The following is a 19,042-nucleotide window of genomic DNA, read 5'->3' as shown; positions in this document are numbered from 1 at the left end:
CGCAATGACTGTTTACTTGTGAAAGATAATAGTTTTTTTTGCCATAGCAACTAAGAAACCAAAGACATTCATAGCATTCTTTATGGATTAGAAACCTAAATAGTTAGATATCGACTACCACCACGGGTACAGCAAAGATGACTAGACCACTGTGGGTGCATGGGTGTTGAGTGCTTGAAACTTTGCATGGTGTGAATGCGGGTGCAACAACCTAGCCTTGTCCTAGCCCTGTATAGCAAAGATTATAGAGAGCGCCGCAAGGCGCAAGATGGGGAACTGAAGCTTTATCTATTGTTTAACGTGAAATATGCATGGGCGCCATTTCAGCAAGTGGATATTTTGTTTCCCATTGATAGGAATGGTCATTGTCTGCACTGAACTGCACTGATCTATTGTTGTATCAAAATAGTTACTTGCCGAAATGGCGTCCAGTGCGATTTCACGTTTCAGCCAGAGTTCCGCATCTCGGCGCTCTATTATCTTTGCTATAATAAGACTCTTCCTCTCTGTATACAGCTACAGTACTATAACGTAGTATAATACTGTAGTATAATACGAAAATGTAAGACCGCCAGGGCTGGCATTGTTCTAGCACCGGTGTCGCATGCAATTATGTCCTCTATGCAATACTATCCGGAGGACAGTATTGCATATGCAATAATGTCCGCCGGACGGTTCTGCATATGCAATCGTGTCCGCCCGGACGCTGCTGCATAATCAATTGCGTTTTCTGTTAACGCTGTATAGTTTCAAATTCTATATTGACATTTTACTCAAATTTGACAATTATGGCAATTTCTGTCTTTCCTGTGTTGTTTTGGGAAATATTATTGTCAATATTATTATACAATGATATCAAATTAAAGTTGTTCATTTTATATCAAATTTATTCACAAATATGTTGGACATCAATGGCGTGGAATTTCATCTTAGAACATGTTGAAAGGGCAAGGCCATTTTCATGGGGCACTCACTTCTTATGGGGAAATCAATGGGAAATAATTGAAGGTGCACCAAGGCCGAGACCAGGGGCAACAGAAGCCATTACATCGGAGGCCTGCGTGTATTTCCAGGGCTCACGTCATCAATCCAGGTTTTTACAAATCAATAATTTGAACAAATCAAGAAGAATGAGATCAACATTGATAATAAATGTTGTTTTATTGAGACTGTAGTTAATCGCTTCAACAACAATTACACAGGGTAAAAAAACAAGCTAGTCTACAATAAAAAGTCAGTATAAACATAGTGTTACCAGTGCTGTGTGTTACACATAAAGACAAAACAGGAACTATAAAAAATGGCATATTATGCCTTGCTTAAAACAACAATTTGTATACAATGCATCATTTTTCATTTTTATCATGTCTTAAAATTACTGACACTTCAATTTCATATTGAGTTGCACATTTTGTTAAGTTTATTTTAAGTCAAAGCCGAGTAATATCCATTATGGCATATAGCGGATGTTTTAAGATGGTTTAAATACCACACTTTTACTTAATTTTATCTCTTTTGTTAGAAATATTGTCTTCAATTGACTATGTACATGTCAATGTCATGGTGTACAACTCAATGTGGATGGCAAATGCTAAGCTTCAGTTTGAGTGTTTGGTTTTAGTTGAATGTTTCCTCCAATAGATAGAAGAGACACCATAAACCTCAATTAAGAGACTTTTCAACGCTAGGTGGCAGCAGATATACCAGATAAATTTTTATTTTTTACGTAGTTCTGAGCATGCGCACATAACCGAGAACCAATGGATTGACGTGGTAAGTCTGCTGCCACCAAGCGTCCTAAAAGTCACCCAATTTCTAGCCTGTTAAGACACTTTCCAGTCCTTAAACTACTAGAGATAAGGACTTTGTGAACTTTGAGCTAGATAAGGAGTTTAACTTAGTCTCTTGAAACGAAAAGCAAATGGACTTGACATTTCCCAAATAATGTCAATAAAATTAGACGATTTAAACAATGAAATCTCCGCACTTGCTGATAACTATTACACTACACAGATATGATTGAAGTATACTATAAATAGCTGTCTGTTCACATCAAAGCTTTATTTTAAAGAGTTGTGTTCAAAGTGTTGTAATTCAATTATTATCACAAAAGACTCAGCTTGAACGCTAGGTGGCAGCAGACATACTATGTAAATTTAAATTGTTAACGTAGTTCTGCGCATACGCACGAGAGCAATGGAATTTACGTATTAAGTCTGCCGCCACCAAGCGTTCAAAAAGCCCCCATTTCTACTTAATTAGTTATCGAATGAAATGTATACTTGTGCATATTGATTTCAGATGGAAGTTACGTTGTGAAAGACCGCTTTAGTATACGTCACTAAAAAAGAAGAGCAGTAATTGCGGCAGTCATCCCAAGGATTAGACTCAACCCAATCGCTCCAGCACTGTTACATTTGTCTCCAGTGCAGCAATATTGACTCACAGTCATACCCAAAATTTCAAAATTTTCCATTTGCGTGCATGTTGGGAGTGAAGGTTCGTCGTAGCACCATCGCCTGATAGAGGGCATGCTTCCTTCGGAAATGGATTTCTAATACACAAAGTAAAAATAAAATAACTCAATTATTTAGTTATTTATTTGTTTAAATATATTTATACAGGATACAAAAATCATGATCTTGCAAAAGAAAATTCCTGTTTGAGAGGTGGCAGATTCGAAATAGAAAATGTGCATCTTTAATGCCCTACAATCAGTTATTTCTTTAAGGATGGAAGTTCTATACTAAGGAAAACAAAATGGCCTCCGGAATACGAACAGGAGCTACTCTAAACGAGAGCGCCATAATACATCTATTAAAAGAGGTCGAGTTGTCTTTCTTACCACGCACGATGTCTCACATGGTACAAGTTGGATGTTTGAATCGTTGAAAGGATCCTGACATCCTTTCTCACCAACTTGCGTTTCTTGACCGCTGAACGTCATAGAGACCAGTGTGCAATTGTAGCATTGCATTGTAGCATCGGCACCGCAGACTGTAATATAAACATGACGTCACACTGTAATGGACTCAGATCTACAACCACTCTTACCATTTTGTCACTGAGTGAAATAAAAGTGGCAAATTACTTCAGAAATAATGGTTAAAAGAGTAACGTAATATATTATGTGAATGGCCGTAATGCATGAAGTATAATTTTAAGTTGTGTCTTGTAGGATAACAAGTGTTTATGTTGAGTGGCCAAACCGCGCCTTAAAATTCCTTAAACTTGGTGAGCCATCTTATATATGCATAGAAGTAATGTGACTTCAATATGGGTTTTTGATTGGTTATTTTGAACAATGAATATTCATGACTAGGCTTGAGCGAGCAGGTATAACAAGTTTAAGGGGGGTACAATTAAATTCCTAAGATTCTTGCTCTGGTTTGGGTTTGTGTAGGCCCTATTGGAGTATAATATTTTTCAATCGACATCTGAGTTTCCTGGGGAGAGGGTGATAGTGTCCAGCCTCAATGATTTGTGAGTCTTGTAAGATAGGGCGTATGTAGTTGGCCTGTGGCAGAACTATTGGGAGTTTTGATGAGTGTTGAGGGGGTTGACCTTTGGTAATATTGTCAAAGCAGTATATTCACCATATGCATACAAAACAAACCTGTGCAAATTTGGGCTAACAAAAAACTAATTGGTCATCGAATTTGCAAGAGAATTATAAATGAAAAACACCGTTGGCGCACGAAGTTGTAAGCTTTCGTATGCTTGATTTCGAGACCTCACGCGTGGGGTTTCGAAATCAATTTGAATATTATTTTACTGGGAAATTACTTCTTTCTCATAATTTCGTTGGCAGCCTTTTCTCACAGGGTTTGATACTACCATTGCTCGTTGTCAGGTAAGTTTTTATACTAACAATTATTTTGAAAAGTTATACAAATAGTGTCCGGTGGCTTTAAATGCACCACTAAACACGTTATGTAAAATGCTCGTACTCTCACAAAAATGTTTTGTTTTTCTCTAAAAATACAAAATATAGGTCAGCATGCTATTTAAAATAATGTAACAATTTTGTGGATTATTAATTTTTTTAAAGATTCTTTGATAAAATATTTGATTGTAATCCGAATCTACTTACATGCCGCTACCAAAAAGATTCCTACGAGGATTGCTTGCATAATGGTTGATTGGTGTTCTTACCCAACGGGATGAATTGCTGCAAAGATAAAAATAAAAGTGAATTAATATAAGTTTCCCGCCCATTTGAAAATAAAATCATAAACGAATTTTCCCTTGTACGTGTACATGTCAATCAATAATCAAAAGTCATGTATAGAGCGCCAAAATCAAAAGTTACTCTAACCCTCTTCCACTGATGCACATTCGAACATTAAAGGTACGTTTCCTAATTGTAAAAGACAAGTCTTCTCATTTGGTGCATCTTAACATATGCACAAAATTAACTGTACAAAATAACGAACCTATGGAAATTTAAGCTTCATTGGTTACTTCAGAGGTAGCCGTTTCTCACAATGTTTTAATCAACAGCTCTCCATTGCTCTTCATTACCATGAATGTATATATAAATATATTTTTTTAAACGAACTATTTTTACTTGTAAATGTACTTTTTCGGCCTGCTTGGCCGCCAGTGCAGTTAATAAATAAACCATAATAACTGTTATATCTTACTCTAGTTTATAATGCCTGCATAAATATTGTGAGTAATAAAAGATGATACCTGATGCAAGGTCATTGGACCCATTATGAATACTGATGAAGGCGTATTGTCTCTAGAGCTAGATAGGGAAAGCAGCTAAGTGTATTTAGGTTTAAAGGCAGTGGAAACTATTGGTAATTGTCAAAGACTAGCCTTCACAGTTGGTGTATCCCAACATATGCATAAAATAACAAACCTGTGAAAATTTGAGCTCAATCGAAGATCGAAGTTGCGAGATAATAATGAAAGAAAAAACACCCTTGTCACACGAAGTTGTGTGCGTTTAGATGGTTGATTTCGAGACCTCAAATTCTAAACTTGAGGTCTCGAAATCAAATTCGCGGAAAATTACTTCTTTCTCAAAAACTATGGCACTTCAGAGGGAGCCGTTTCTCACAATGTTTAATACCATCAACCTCTCCCAATTACTCGCCACCAAGAAAGGTTTTATGCTCATAACTATTTTGAGTAATTACCAATAGTGTTCACTGCCTTTAAGGCACTGGACACCCTTGGTAGTTGCATACATTATAAAAAGGTAAATTGGTCGAGAGAATGGAGGCCAAAAAACCACTTGTCGAACAAGTTGTGTGCTTTCAGATGCTTGATTGAACTCGAGACCTCAGCTGAAGTTTCGAATTTAACTCAAATAATTATTTTAGTGGGAAATTACATCCTTTTAAAAACTACGTTACTTCAGAGGCAGCCGTTTCTCACAATGTTGTATATCAACCTCTCTCCATTACTCGTTATCCAAGTAAGGTTTTATGCTAATAAATATGTTGAGTAATTACCAATAGTGGTCGGTGCCGTTAAAAACTACTACCTATAAAAATCAAACTAAAAATAAAATCAAAGGCCATGTAAAATGGAAGTTTAAATATAAATAGTTGTTTGATAAGATTAACTTAAAGAATAATAACAAGGACATAAAATAATGAGACTGTGGAGGGACCCATACAAAACTAAGCTTGTAAGGTTATGGTTTCCTGAGCAAAATTGTGCATTGAGCCGATAATTATTTTGATGTATTGTGGAATTTTTTACTCCAGGCAGGAAACATGTTCCCGAAAGGACAGGTGTATTAAAAAGGCTCAATGCACAAGCTGCTAGCAATGAAAGTAGTTACCTAGCCAAACTAACAATGGACAAGAAGGAACAAAGACAGAACAAAGACGGCCGAACCCTTTAACATCCAAATATAAAAGATAGAATTTGAGGTATTGCATGGTGAGGTTGGTTTGCGTGCGGCATGTGTGAATCTACTTGCCATGTGTCTTTCTTCATTCTACTACCGCCGCGGAGTTATGCCTTTTATGTTTAAAAAATTGAACGAGTTCCAAAGCTGATGGTTCATGCTAAGGAAGAAAGTTTAGACCATTGTAAAGTAAAGCTCCTAGACGACCATATAAAGGTAGAGGAAATTGAGGTTTAACGTTCGACATGGCAGTTTTAACCAAAGGTCGTGGATAATTGTGCCACAACACAGCTGTGCTGAATCGCACTAAAAAATAAATCAATTAAATCAACACAAAGAGAATGTCATTTCATTTGCGCATGTGCATTACTTGCGCGTCAAAGGCCCTTTTCGAAACCACGGCTTCCATTTTGGATTCGGCTTCAGGCTCCGTTCTTTCGTCTGAAGCCCTGAACACGCAGGCAAAGCACGCGCAATATTGTCAAAATAACCGCGGGGCCAAGCTAGCCTGAGCCAAAATGAAATCGTGGTCGGCGTCTAGCAGACTGTGTGACGCTGAGAGGTTGTTGTACAAAGTCGAACCTTTCCAATCTCAAGGCTAAAATTAAACGCCAAGTAAAACAACAAACATGTTTAGCGTCCTCCCTTTTTGGAAATGGAATGAGGAGGGCCCTTTTTTTCTTTTCTTTTTTTTCAAAATGGCTACCCGACACATTTTTAAGACAAATGGCTGTGCTATATTGTTGTTGTGTTGCTGAGATCGTTAAAATAATAATATACATTTTCCGGTAAAAAAAAAAAAAAAAAAACGGCCTCTAAAAAGGAAACGAGTGAAGACGTTGACCATGTTTTTATTTGTATATGGCCATAGCGTGGGGGTAATACACTGAGTTATAACGCGACCTTGGCAATAGAAAACTCTGTGTTCATCCATGGAGGAACAAATTTCTTCCTCCCTGGTTCAATTCACTAATGTGGACGCCATGACGCCATGTCACAACTGATGCATGAATCGTGGGATTATGAAAAATCAATATTAAAAAAACCATGTGCTGTTAGTGAAAGTTATCAATATTATTATTAATTTTTTTATACCGAGGAGTCTTACAGTGAAACACTTTATTAAAAAAAGTGCAGAGCAAAAGCATTATTTGAAAATAAAAACTTGTAAATGAGACAATACAAAACCCCTGTGCAAAGTATTTTATTTCGCATTTTTCCTACTAGGTTATGTAATGGTGCTAGGCAGCTCATTGATTTTCACTAGTTTTGTTTTGTCTGTTATTCCATGGCTTGTTGTCCATTTTCTTGTTTTCATATTAACATTTTTATACTAGTATTTTTATACTAAAATGTAGTTTTATACTAAAATGTATTTTGTATCTATGGTCCCTATGTATTGTTGTATATATGCTTGAATATTATGATGAATTAGAATACACTTAGAGAGCGAGACAACTCGATTAAACCAATACATTACAGAACAAACGATTTATTCCAACAAAGCCAGGGCGTGCCAGATAATAATTATGAATATGGAAACATAAAACTTGCACCATAGGCTTATCAGTTGAAACTCTAATCTAATGTAGGCCTAGCGTACTTTGAAAATGTGTATTCTTGCAGTTGTTTACCGCATAGCTTTGATCAAAAATGAGTAAAGGCACGAAGAAACTAAGAAACGAAGACACGAAGAAACTAAGAAACGAAGACACGAAGAAACTAAGAAACGAAGACACGAAGAAACAAAGGAACGAAGGAACAAGGAACAGAGAAACAAAGAAACAAAGAAACAAAGAAACGTAGAAATGAAGAAACAGAGAAACGAAGAAACAAACAAAAACAAAACAACAGCGGTTGCGAATTTCGCAAAATTGCGTCTTATGTTATCGCTTAATTTCTGCCCTCAATAAGCGGCTTTTTCATTGATGAACTAACAACTATTTTATTGCATAATTTGATAATTCATAGTCACCGCAATAGCAGTCAGAGTTCACACCCCCCAGCAGTTATCACAAAAATATCGATGTACTAATAGGCTTGGTTCAAGGCTGTATTTAGTACATAATCCAGGGGTCTGAACTACACAGTGCAGCTTCTGTGTTTACAAGGATTAAACGTGCGCCACGCCCGGATATAGTCTAGCCATGCTTGCCTTATGGTAATTATCAAGAGCCAATCACAGCGTGCTATTCGCTGCTGGGTTTTACCTTGGACGTAGATGTATTAAATTCCACAACAGCATGTGTTTTGTGTGATGGACTACTGTTAGGCGACCGAACTGAATTGGTATTACGCATGCTTGTTTGTACAAATAATGTACAGTGAGTTTACCCACAATCGCTACCACATTAAATCTAGCAAAAATCAAGACTTGCACATTAATTTACGAACATGAAAGTAATACCCCTTTGATTTTACTATTGTGACCTTACTTGTTATTGTGAAAAGGAACACATTAAATCTGGCAAAACTATCAAGATTTGCCCATTGTTTACGATCGTAATATCACTTTAGGTTTTGTTTCTATCGTGCCTTTTGGGTCTATATTACACATAGTACCTGTAATTAGTTTTCTCGGGCGGGGGCTTTTAGGTGCGCTTTTGTCGGCAATGCAATAAAAATATTCGAGCCCGCACAACACAAACTCTCAAACATTGACAATAAATTAATAACTATTAGATGCAACCATCCGTGTAGAATGAATGAATCATAATTTGCAATTGGTAAGTATAGCTGGTTATTCATTGCACAACATTTTGCAATAATCAGGGGGGGGGGAATTCTTAAAAAGTTTTGCAATGATGTGCAATTGTATTGAAATCTCGTTGCAGCAGCGTGTTGCAACATATTATTTCCGATATCCATAATAAAGTATGGAAAAACAAGGACAGTCATAACAACAAAATAGTCTTGATGATTGTATCGGCCTATTTTTTTATAATAACAAATAAGAAAAAGCCGCTGTGCCCTTGAAATGAAAAAAAAAGTAGCCGCTGTGCCCTTGAAATGAAAAAAAAAGTACATGTGTGTGCAGTAATCGAACATTCTTTTTAATTTCGCAATGATGTGCAACTGCATTGAAATCTCGTTGCATTGTGTTGCAACATTCCATTTCCGATTGAACGTCCAATAATATTACATACAATATTGAAATACATACAGAAAAAACCCATCTGGGTGATTGTTCAAGGCAAAGGTTTGGGCTTGAAATGATACCCGGAACAAATAAAGTACATGTGTTATGGTCATTAAAGACACTGGATACATTTGGTATTTATCAAAGACCAGTCTTCTTACTTGGTGTATCTCAACATATGCATAAAATAACAAACCTGTGAAAAATTTCTCGAATTCAATTCAACTATTTTAGTGAGAAATTACTTCTTTCTCAAAAACCACGTTATTTCAGAGGGAGCCGTTTCTCACAATGTGTTATACTACTATCAACAGCTCTCCGTTGCTTGTTACCATGAAAATGTGTATGCTAACAATTGTAATTACCAATAGTGTCCAGTACCTTTAAGCCTGAACAAGAAACACATCGTGTGACCTTGGAAGTGTGAATGAACTGAAAGTAAAAGTGGTACCATGGAGTACCAAGCACACCGTAGGAACTCCCAATTAGCAAGATGAACTAAACATACACCATTCACTAGTTTGTATGGTCTAAAAACAGGTGCACTTGTAAGTATAAGCAACTTCACAAGCTTCGTTGCACATGATTGCACCAGAAGGAAATGTTCCTTGCTCATGATCAGAGTGTGAATAGCGCTATTCACACGACATCAATTAAAGGAACACGTTGCCTTGGATCGGTCGAGTTGGTCTTTGAAAAGCGTTTGTAACCGTTTTTTATAAAATGCATATGGGTAGATAGATGTTGTAAAAGTAGAATACAATGATCCACACAAACATGCCTCGAAATTGCGTGGTTTTCCTTTTACCTTGTCGACTAACACGTCGGCCATTTATGGGGGTCAAAATTTTGACTCCCATAAATGGCCGACCATGTTAGTTCGCACAGTAGAAGGAAAACCACGCAATTTCGAGGCAAACTTGTGTGGATCATTGTATTCTACTTTTACAACATCTTTCCAACCATATACATTTTATAAAAAACGGTTACAAACGCTTTTGTTTTGACCGACTCGTCCGATCCAAGGCAACGTGTTCCTTTAACAGTGGTCCCTTGATTAATTTTAGCAAAGTTTTGAAAATAATGTAGCAATTTTGTTTGACACGATTTTACAACTTAAACAAGAGACGTTTGACAATGCACAAAATTCTTTTCCTTTCACACGAGGTATATTTTATAAACTTGTACAACAAACTTTAGCAAGGGACCGGCTCTCATGTGAAAGGGACTTTGACCCGAACAAAGACTACACTTTCATCTGAAAATCGTAATCTCCTTTTTCAATAATACTCAAAAACCTACAATTCCAATGTTCATTATACTTTTGTTGATCCTGGCCATCACATTAGGGTTGTTTTATAATTTCCTGTGCCCTTACTGTTTTTCTTGCTTTGTATCTACTTTTGTACATGTACTTATATAATCTATTTGACATACTGTCTGCTTGTATTTGTAATTGTTTAATGGCCAAATAAAGAATAAGAATAAGAATACTTGTTAAAACGATGGAACAAAGGTGAAACTTTGGCCAGCGATGTTTACAATCCAACCACGCCCAAATTTGTGCGAGCATGGTTGCATGGGGAAGGAGCACTTAAAAAATTTGTTCAACCCCAAAATTGATCTGGAATTTACACAGTTGGTTGCCCTATGTGGTTTGTATTGATAAAGACTACATCAGAAACTGCATGAGCTTTCGTAAACAACACTCTTCATAAGGCGCAATGGTTTAATGGTATAATGAACCTCAGTTTGGCAAAGGAAGTCTTCCTTCACAATATTGTTTGCCGCTGTATTTCTAATGTCTTTGAGACAAGTAAAATGTGGACTTGCGGTAGGCCTATGACTCGGCGCAAGACCGCACCCAGTTCAAGACTCAACATGCAAAGCTCCTAGTCCAATGTTAATTGCTCTATGCACGGAGCTAACCCACAAGCTCTGTGGCTATAGGCTATGGGCTAAGCATGGCTATAGAAGCAATTCTACCTACATGTACATGCATAAAGCATATAGCAAGTCATTGCTCAATGGCTAAAGAAAGTTGTGCCCTCCATTTAAACGAAAGAGAGTTGTGCTCTCCATGTAAACGAAAGGGCACTAATAACACATTTACGTTGATGTAGGAACTGAATTTAAACTTCAGTGCTGACAATAATTCACAAAGCATTACTGCTTTTTGGGATGAGGGGCCGAATCCGACTGCCATAATAATAAATGTCACTTGTGCAATTCGTAAGGACTTGCATAATTTCTAGTGATCAAAATCCTACTTGGATAATACAAAAATATTTAAAATAAAATTTATGTTTTCGGTCATCCACTTCTGAACACCTAGAAGTGAAGTTCGCGCTCCGCGATTTGTCGAATGTCTTAATGAAAGCGTTGGACAATGTTGGTAATATTTCTCAAAATCATCAGCAACGGAGCGCTGTTGGTAGTATAACACATTGTGAGAAACAGCTCACTCTCTGAAGTAACGTATTTTTGAGAAAGAGGTAATTTGTAACTCAAAAGATTAAAAACCGTTACGCCTTTTTTTTTTTTTTTTTTTTCATCTAAACACTCAAAAGTGTGTGTAAACATGGTAAGCAATACAACGATACTAGTATTTTTCTTCTTTCATCATTTCATCATGGGTCAAAATTTCCACAGATTTGTTAATTATGCGAGATACACCAAGTGAGAAGACTGGTCAACGACTTGGCAGAGTCTGTCCTCGTGTCTTAACCCCGGGTACAAGCGAAACACTTATTATGCATAGGGGCAACACTACACTCCTTCAATGGAGCTCAGAGGTAGGAAAGGGCACTAGGAGTATTTGTGCAGACCGCAATTATATTTCTTCAGAGGCCAAAGACAAAAAACCTTTCTTTAAACTCAAATAAAAGTCTTTTATCAAAGTTAATTTGAAAACTCAAGTAATTTAAGGTAAAGTACAAAAAGCTAAGATTAACTTACTTTTCAGTTGAAGTAGTGAACACTGGCGTTGACGATGTGATGATAACTGAGTAGGGTGGCTTTATGCTTTGGCCAGCAGTTTAAGTGTAGATCGCCCGGCGCTTAATCAAAGGGAGTGGCATTACTCGCGGAGTGTTCGTTATTCGGCGACCCTTTTCACTGACCTTGCTCTTATAAAAATAGTCCCAGTCAATGCCTGCTTGGATCGGTGAAATTTGAGAAGCAATGCTCACGCGTTGGGAATACACAGAAAAACAATCCAACAAAGCAATTCGGAAACTCATTGATTTGCTAAGTTGATTGTCATTATTGTTTTGATTTGTCTTTTTTTCTATCCCCCCCGCAATGCTTCATTGTAAATATATGATTGCTCGTTGGAATGGTATACAAGCATACACTAATGTTTCTTGTTACACCATGGGGGAAGAAAATTACAAGTTCGAGCTTTTTAAAATTTTATTCATGGTTTATTTTATTGCATTAATATTGATTAAAACGACACTCTATGTATTCAAGTATCATCTTTGATGTACAACAGGTAGTTAATACATTAACATCAATGATCAAACAGCTGCACTGGCTCCCAGTAGAAAAACGAATAATGTTCAAATTGGCCTTAAACATGTTTAAGTGTATGTCTGGTACTTTTCCCACATACATTTCCAACTCATTAGAAACCAGGGCTACAAAGAGCAACTTACGTTCACAGGGCAACTTGTATATTCCTCGAACCACCAGAAAATCAGGAGACAGAGCATTTTCAGTTGCAGGCCCTAGGATGTGGAATTCCCTTCCAAACTCAACCAAAATTTCTAGCTCTGTTACCTTGTTCAAAAGGTCTCTGAAAACATTCATTTTAAATCAGTAAATATCGCATTATTTTATTATTATTATTATTATTATTATTGTTATTATTATTATTATTATTATTATAACATGCAACGCAAGTTAAAAAAACAAATGCACATTCAAAACCACAAAAAGGGCATGACCCAGAATTATACACAAAAAGACAAACTTATCACAAAAACGGTATTGTCCCCAATCAAATCAGAAAAATATAGCACGAACAGTTTAAAAGCAAGGACAGCAAAAAATATACAAGCTATTGTTTGTTGACAAGACAATGGGAGTGAATTCCTTCATCCATGATAGACAATCAGGGATGGAATAGCACTTCAATAACTGTTATCTCAGGCGGACCCTTGCTAAATTACTTGTTTGTGAAAGGGGCTTAATTAATACATGCACCTTGCGTTGCAAGCGTGTCTTATCTTACAAGATAAAGGCTGCTCTAAGATTGCACAATCTCAATTATGTGCCCTCGGCTTGACGTCGGTATGTATATTGATGGCTGATTTGCGTCCATAGGTGGTAACATTGGTGATGCATCTCACAGTTGGCTCTCCATTGCATAAATTAAGGTTGGCTGTTACTGGACACTAGTAGTGGAAAATCTAGACATGTGTTGTTCTGCTAATCAGAGTCTATCTGACGTTGCTTACAATTGCTCCTGTTTAAAGGGAAGGTACACGTTTGGTAATTACTCAAAACAAATATTAACTTAAAAACTGACTTGGTAACGAGCATTGGAGAGCTGTTGATAGTATAAAATATTGTGAGAAACGGCTTCCTCTAAAGTAGCATAGATTTTGAGAAGAGATAACTTCTCAAAGTCTTTTATTCCTATTTGAAAGCACACAAATTTGTGAGATTTAAATTCAAATCAAATTCGTGGACAAATATTACTTCTTTCTCGAAAACTACGTTACTTCAGAGGGAGCCGTTTCTCACAATGGTACTATTACCTCTCGCCATTACTCATAAGGTTTTATGCTAATAATTATTTTGAGAAACTACCAATAGTGTCCACTGCCTCAAACACAGTCTAGAATTTAGGATCAGGGGGAAACATGCCCAAAGCAGGGAGTTCCACAGGACGTTGAATAAGTTTGTAAAAAGAATAAGAAAAAAAGTACTCTAAAGACGGGTTCAAATTTTTGAGTACATGGTTTAACTTTCGGGTAACAGCGCAAGAGGAACAGCATGATAGCAACAACACATTGCAGGAAGTAAGTGAAATTAAACAACCCGGAAACGCCTCTTAATCATCAATGCAAAAAGCAACCGACAAGTGCCAAGTAATAATTATAACTCTTGGCAGCTTCTTATAGGGGATTGAGCCAAACTTATGTTTACTTCAGACGAACACAAATTGAATGGCAATAAACGAAAACACAATTAATATTGCACTTTTTCATTTTGATGATTCCTTTTGATTGCATATCAACGATTATTGTATTAACGTAGAAATGCAATAAGAACGGTCCCAGTGTATAGTCAAACGAATCTGAATGAAACGATATCACGTGTGCGATGATGAAACGAAATTGTATGCATTGCATTAGTTGCCGACGGAAACTTCATTTAATTTAGTGGTTATGGGAATTACGTCAATTTGAATGTATTCCAATGCCATTGAATGATTTTTTTTCTAAAAATTACGGGCGGTAAAACCTGATTTCCAATCAATTTGAATGGCTGTATATTCCCTTTAAATGCAATTACTCAATTTGACGTCCATCGATGAGGAACCTAACAACCTTAAATCTAGTCAATAAAACCATGAAAACGCTTCAATAAATCCTATACAATAATATAGTTACAGGACTGGAAGGGCAGTTAAGCGAGAAATTCCCCTAGGGCCCCTATAGTATTACCATGGCAAAGATCTGTTATAATATATATTATTTTTGCCAGTACGGCGCTCCATGATTTTGGGACCGAATGATTGACCGTGTTGGGCCGATAGAGGGGGCACGCGCAAAAACAAAAACAAAAACCCCACATACATTTAAAAAGACGCACCCAAACAACACCCCAAGAAGGATAAACCTCAAGACTAAATCTGACAGCCAGTAGACAAACAATACACAGAAGGCTCACTGATTGCTCGAGTTTAAGGATACTTCAAAACAGGTGAGAAAGATGACAGCTTACACAAATAGGCGTTTACATTTAACCTTAGTGAGTCCCTAGAGTAAGACTACAACTCTTAAAAGTAAAGCTTGCATGATTTGATTAACTCGGTGTTAAGAACAACATCACTTGACTTGGAAGTCGACGAGTAAATTAAATTGAGCTAGTGAAGATTTTGGGCCCTACGCCAAAAGTTCGAAGACCCTGGCAAGATCTTGGAAGTTGGCTCGGAAGTAGACCCAGTGACTGGGGCGCTGTACTCCTTTTAAACAATTTTTGACTTCATCTGTCGTGCTAGCACGACAGACAGATGAAGTCAAAAATTGTTTAAAAGGAGTACAGCGCCCCAGTCACTGGGTCTAGCTCGGAAGTTGGCTTTGTGGAATGAATGTGTGACTCAGTGAGGCCTTTACTCCATAGGCTTCCTTGGGTTTTCATCCAATATTGGCAACATGATGATATGTCAATATTGTAGTACTTGTAGTGTCGTGTCCGTAGTACTTGTAGTTGTAGTACGTAGTCGTAGTTAGAAGAATTCTGGATCGGGAATGGGAGACAGTGGCCATAAACTTTTGAAGGGTCAGGCTCCACCAGCAAAATGACCAGTGTGTGACATCACATGTTTTAGCCGCACTTGTGGGGCCAAGGATAGCTGAATCCAGCTATCCTTGGCCACACAAGTGGGGCTACACATGTTTACAAACTATTGACCAACATGGCATAGAGTAGACCATCTTCTGGTTGTACACAGATAGTTTAAACAATGGAAGACAAAAGAATTGGACATATTATTATTCGTTGGTGTTATTACTGCGATATACCACTTGAATTTATGTGGGAATTTAATGACACAATAATGCAAAATTTTCCCATACGATCAGTGCAGTATCTTCCCTGCCAGAAAGACCCTGGAAGTAACCACAGCTTTTGTTGACCAAAATAAGGGGTGCTGACTTTAATCAGTCAACAAATCTTTCTTAATATCTTGTTCTTCTGGATTATTATTAAAAAAAGAAACTGTTTATACTCTTGTGTAAATTGTTTGTAACTGATTCATTGTTTCAGTCTTAAGGTGATGTTGCAACCTTTTCTTGGCATTGTTTTGTTTCGTCATCTAATATCTTTATAGCGTAGGATAATATCTAACTTCCATAAAGGAAGGTGTAGAAAATTGGCATAATTATCTAGCTTCCTAACCTTTGTGATTTATTACCAGATAATGATTCCAACAGTATTGACGTCACTTTTGCTGGTCACATGGATTTGTTCATCAAGTAAGTACTGTTAACAGTAGCCTCTACACTGCTTTGGGAGTTCTATATTATTTATAAAAATCTTGTTCAAACAACAAATGCAAACGAGGGTCCTCCTCAGTCTCAGACTGGACCGAGGACCCCCTGCTTTTTTCCCTTGTGTGAACTACAGCCACTTCAAGGTGAGGGCTACACTCAACCCAAATCAACTGCCACCAAGGTACATTGTCACCTACTCCTGGGGCTGAAGGAGGGCTACCCCTGTAACTTACAGGGATGTAGGCGTCATGGGTATCATCCATCAGAAGCCTGGGTGGTAGGGAAGAATGCTATAAAGTGTGACAACTGTAGGCTTAAATGCAATTGACTCTAAGATTTTCCAATGGAAGTGCCCTTTGCAAAATGAAAATGGCCTTGCCCTTTCAACATGCTTAAAGATGAAATTCCAGGCCTGACGACAATGTTTAATCCCTTTATCTCATATTGACCAATCACAGATGCACAGGGACCCGACGCCATGGCAACTATATCATGTTATGCTTGTACATACCGCAAAATCGGAAGCGCATCAACTGGGGATAGTTGTAATGACGCCTTCCAGGGAACGTCAAACATCGTCGCTAATATCACATGCGACAGTTCATGCGTGGTAAGCTTAAACTCATAAGACAGGGATGTGAATCCTCATTTTTTATGGATTAAATTAATTAAAGAATAAAAATAAAACCATATAAAAACGCTCCAGATTGCAGAGTAAGGGTTTAAAAACCATAGATTCGAGCCTAAAGTTAATATTGGGCATCAGTTTTCGAGCTCTCATGTTTTCATGCTCTCAGACTTCTTTTTTTTGTGTACATCTTACATCCCTCTTAACAGTTTGCAATTTTGTTGTATTCAGCAAAGACACACTTGAGTAAAAATGTTAAGGACAATAAAAGTGCAGAAGGCTCCTAGAAGCAAACCCTATGTATGATCTATTTTATTCAGAGAAAGTGGCATTATCTTTGGTCAATCTATTTGATGTATGCCATTATCTTGCTACGATCATTACATGTAGGATACTAAAAGTGTCATAAAAAGGACAACTCGTAATAAACACGTTATTACGAGAGGGCTTAATCACTCAAGCATGTACCGAGGCAGCATGAATCAGCTAGATAAATAAGAAAGACTTAAAGACTTTTTTCTGAGACAGAATTAAAAAAATAAAATAAAAGCTGCAGACAATTTAGGTTCACCCAAAAGCAGACTTTGAAAGAGTTAATGAGGTAACCTTTTTCAAAGTTGTCTATCCCCTAGTGCAAGGAAAGCTGTTCTAGTCAAAGATGTTGTCAGACATGTACCAATTGGTGCCAAACAAAGATATGATATCATTAAGGCACTGGGCACTATTGGTAATTACTCAAAATAATTGTTAGCATCCAACTTACTTGATAACGAGCAATGAAGAGCTTTTGATAGTATCAAACACTGTGAGAAGTGGAGGCTCCCTCTGAAGTAATGTAGTTTTGGAGAAAGAGGTAATTTCTCACTCAAATAATAAAAGACTTCAGCTGAAGCCAAGCATCTAAGAGCTCACAAAGTAATGCAACAAGGGTGTTTTTTCTTTCATTATTCTCTTGCAAAATCGATGACCTGTTCAGCCCAAATTTTTTGTTTTTTTATTGTGCATTATTATGTTGGGAGAGAATACTGGTCTTAAACAACAATTTCCCCCACTTTCCTTTACAGAAACGCATCACTCAAGGCGGAGTGTTTCAAATCAAACGAGGGTGCTATGCAGATGTTGGTCAAGGTCTGTGCGAGGACTACGTTGATCAACCAATTCCAAACTCCGACCCACCTCAGACCATGACACAAACTTGTTGCAACGATCAATTATGTAACTATGGAAACATCAATACACCTATGATGTGTCTTTATACGATGGCTATTTTGTATGCATTATTCATGAAGTGATGTATTATTAGTCTTCTATTTTTAGACTGAAATACAACCATCTATAAGTGGTTGTTTATGACACTTCATAGTTTTGGCTAAATATTGAATCGATCATAACATTCAAATTATATTGTGCAATATATTTTTATTACACTGTTTTTTTACTGTCAGTCGTAAAGACAACTTATGTATATAAGTAACTTTAACCATTAACTAATGTTTCAACTTCTCGAAAAAGGGGTTTTGATACTTCATTAGAGGCTGCAGTAAATGTATAAATAAAAATTGTACCATTTTTTAAAATCAAATTTGTAGTGTTATGGGCCCCTCTGTATTTTCCCAAAGTTCTTGAGTGTTTTAACGTGCTGCAATGGTTCATTTCACAAAGTTTACTTGGTAAATTAAAAATACAAGGCTGTGGATGTGGAGACTAAGTTAAGTCTAATATCAACCAAATGTATGCTTTTAAGGAAGTCTGAACATTCTTAGTCAAGTTCAGCAGGTTTTGTTTGCTCTAAAATCCAAAGTTCAAATTGAATCCAAATTGTTATATTTTTTACTTTCTATTTATAAAAAGTTAAAGTAAAGAGCGAATGAACGCATTTTTTTCTTAAGCGAAAACAAAACTAAAACCATTTTCTACCTGGCTTGTTTAGTATGAAATTGTTTAGAATTGTATTATTTTGTATTTTTGATAAAAATGTTCACGCTGTACAAGTTTTTTAGTGGTGATTTATGAGATAAAAATGTAGTGTTCAATGACTAACTTCACCATTTTGATTACATTAATAAGGAGTATACCCAAAAGACTGCAACACTGATCAAAAAAAATTATATGAATGAGAAATTAATATGGTCATCTATCCGTGTTTTTCTTATTTTGAATTACCCCTAAAGCGA

General features: G+C 36.8%; 2 protein-coding genes across 2 annotated transcripts; one reads left to right on the top strand and one right to left on the bottom strand.

Moving 5' to 3' along the window:
• Positions 1-1,142: 1,142 nt before the first annotated feature.
• LOC139953721 (uncharacterized) lies at positions 1,143-12,119 on the bottom strand. The gene is made up of 4 exons (XM_071953247.1): positions 11,970-12,119; positions 4,094-4,171; positions 2,846-2,997; positions 1,143-2,554 (listed from the first exon to the last, which is right to left on the bottom strand). Exons 2-4 carry the CDS (start codon positions 4,131-4,133, stop codon positions 2,342-2,344), a joined length of 405 nt encoding a protein of 134 aa, XP_071809348.1. The 5' UTR covers positions 4,134-4,171; positions 11,970-12,119; the 3' UTR covers positions 1,143-2,341.
• Positions 12,120-14,805: 2,686 nt separating this feature from the next.
• Positions 14,806-18,993, top strand: LOC139953574 (uncharacterized). The gene is made up of 4 exons (XM_071953029.1): positions 14,806-14,948; positions 16,165-16,222; positions 16,699-16,850; positions 17,933-18,993. The coding sequence occupies exons 2-4, from the start codon at positions 16,168-16,170 to the stop codon at positions 18,158-18,160; spliced, it is 435 nt and encodes a 144-aa protein (XP_071809130.1). The 5' UTR covers positions 14,806-14,948; positions 16,165-16,167; the 3' UTR covers positions 18,161-18,993.
• The last annotated feature ends 49 nt before the right edge of the window (positions 18,994-19,042 follow it).

This window comes from Asterias amurensis, chromosome 22, assembly GCF_032118995.1.
Source record: "Asterias amurensis chromosome 22, ASM3211899v1".
Classification (NCBI taxonomy): domain Eukaryota; kingdom Metazoa; phylum Echinodermata; class Asteroidea; order Forcipulatida; family Asteriidae; genus Asterias; species Asterias amurensis.
The sequence above is the reverse complement of the archived record's forward strand: the minus strand, read 5'-3'. Positions and strand labels throughout refer to the sequence as shown.

What these genes read in the sequence shown, in the direction of transcription:
- LOC139953721 (XM_071953247.1), bottom strand. Translation starts at nt 4,133, where the DNA reads ATGCAAGCAATCCTCGTAGGAATCTTTTTGGTAGCGGCAT. An exon ending in AATCTTTTTGGTAGCGGCAT is followed by an intron (nt 2,998 to 4,093) that starts GTAAGTAGATTC and finishes TTTATATTACAG; the next exon opens with TCTGCGGTGCCGATGCTACA. An exon ending in CATGTGAGACATCGTGCGTG is followed by an intron (nt 2,555 to 2,845) that starts GTAAGAAAGACA and finishes TTTGTGTATTAG; the next exon opens with AAATCCATTTCCGAAGGAAG.
- LOC139953574 (XM_071953029.1), top strand. Translation starts at nt 16,168, where the DNA reads ATGATTCCAACAGTATTGACGTCACTTTTGCTGGTCACATGGATTTGT. An exon ending in CACATGGATTTGTTCATCAA is followed by an intron (nt 16,223 to 16,698) that starts GTAAGTACTGTT and finishes GACCAATCACAG; the next exon opens with ATGCACAGGGACCCGACGCC. An exon ending in CATGCGACAGTTCATGCGTG is followed by an intron (nt 16,851 to 17,932) that starts GTAAGCTTAAAC and finishes TTTCCTTTACAG; the next exon opens with AAACGCATCACTCAAGGCGG.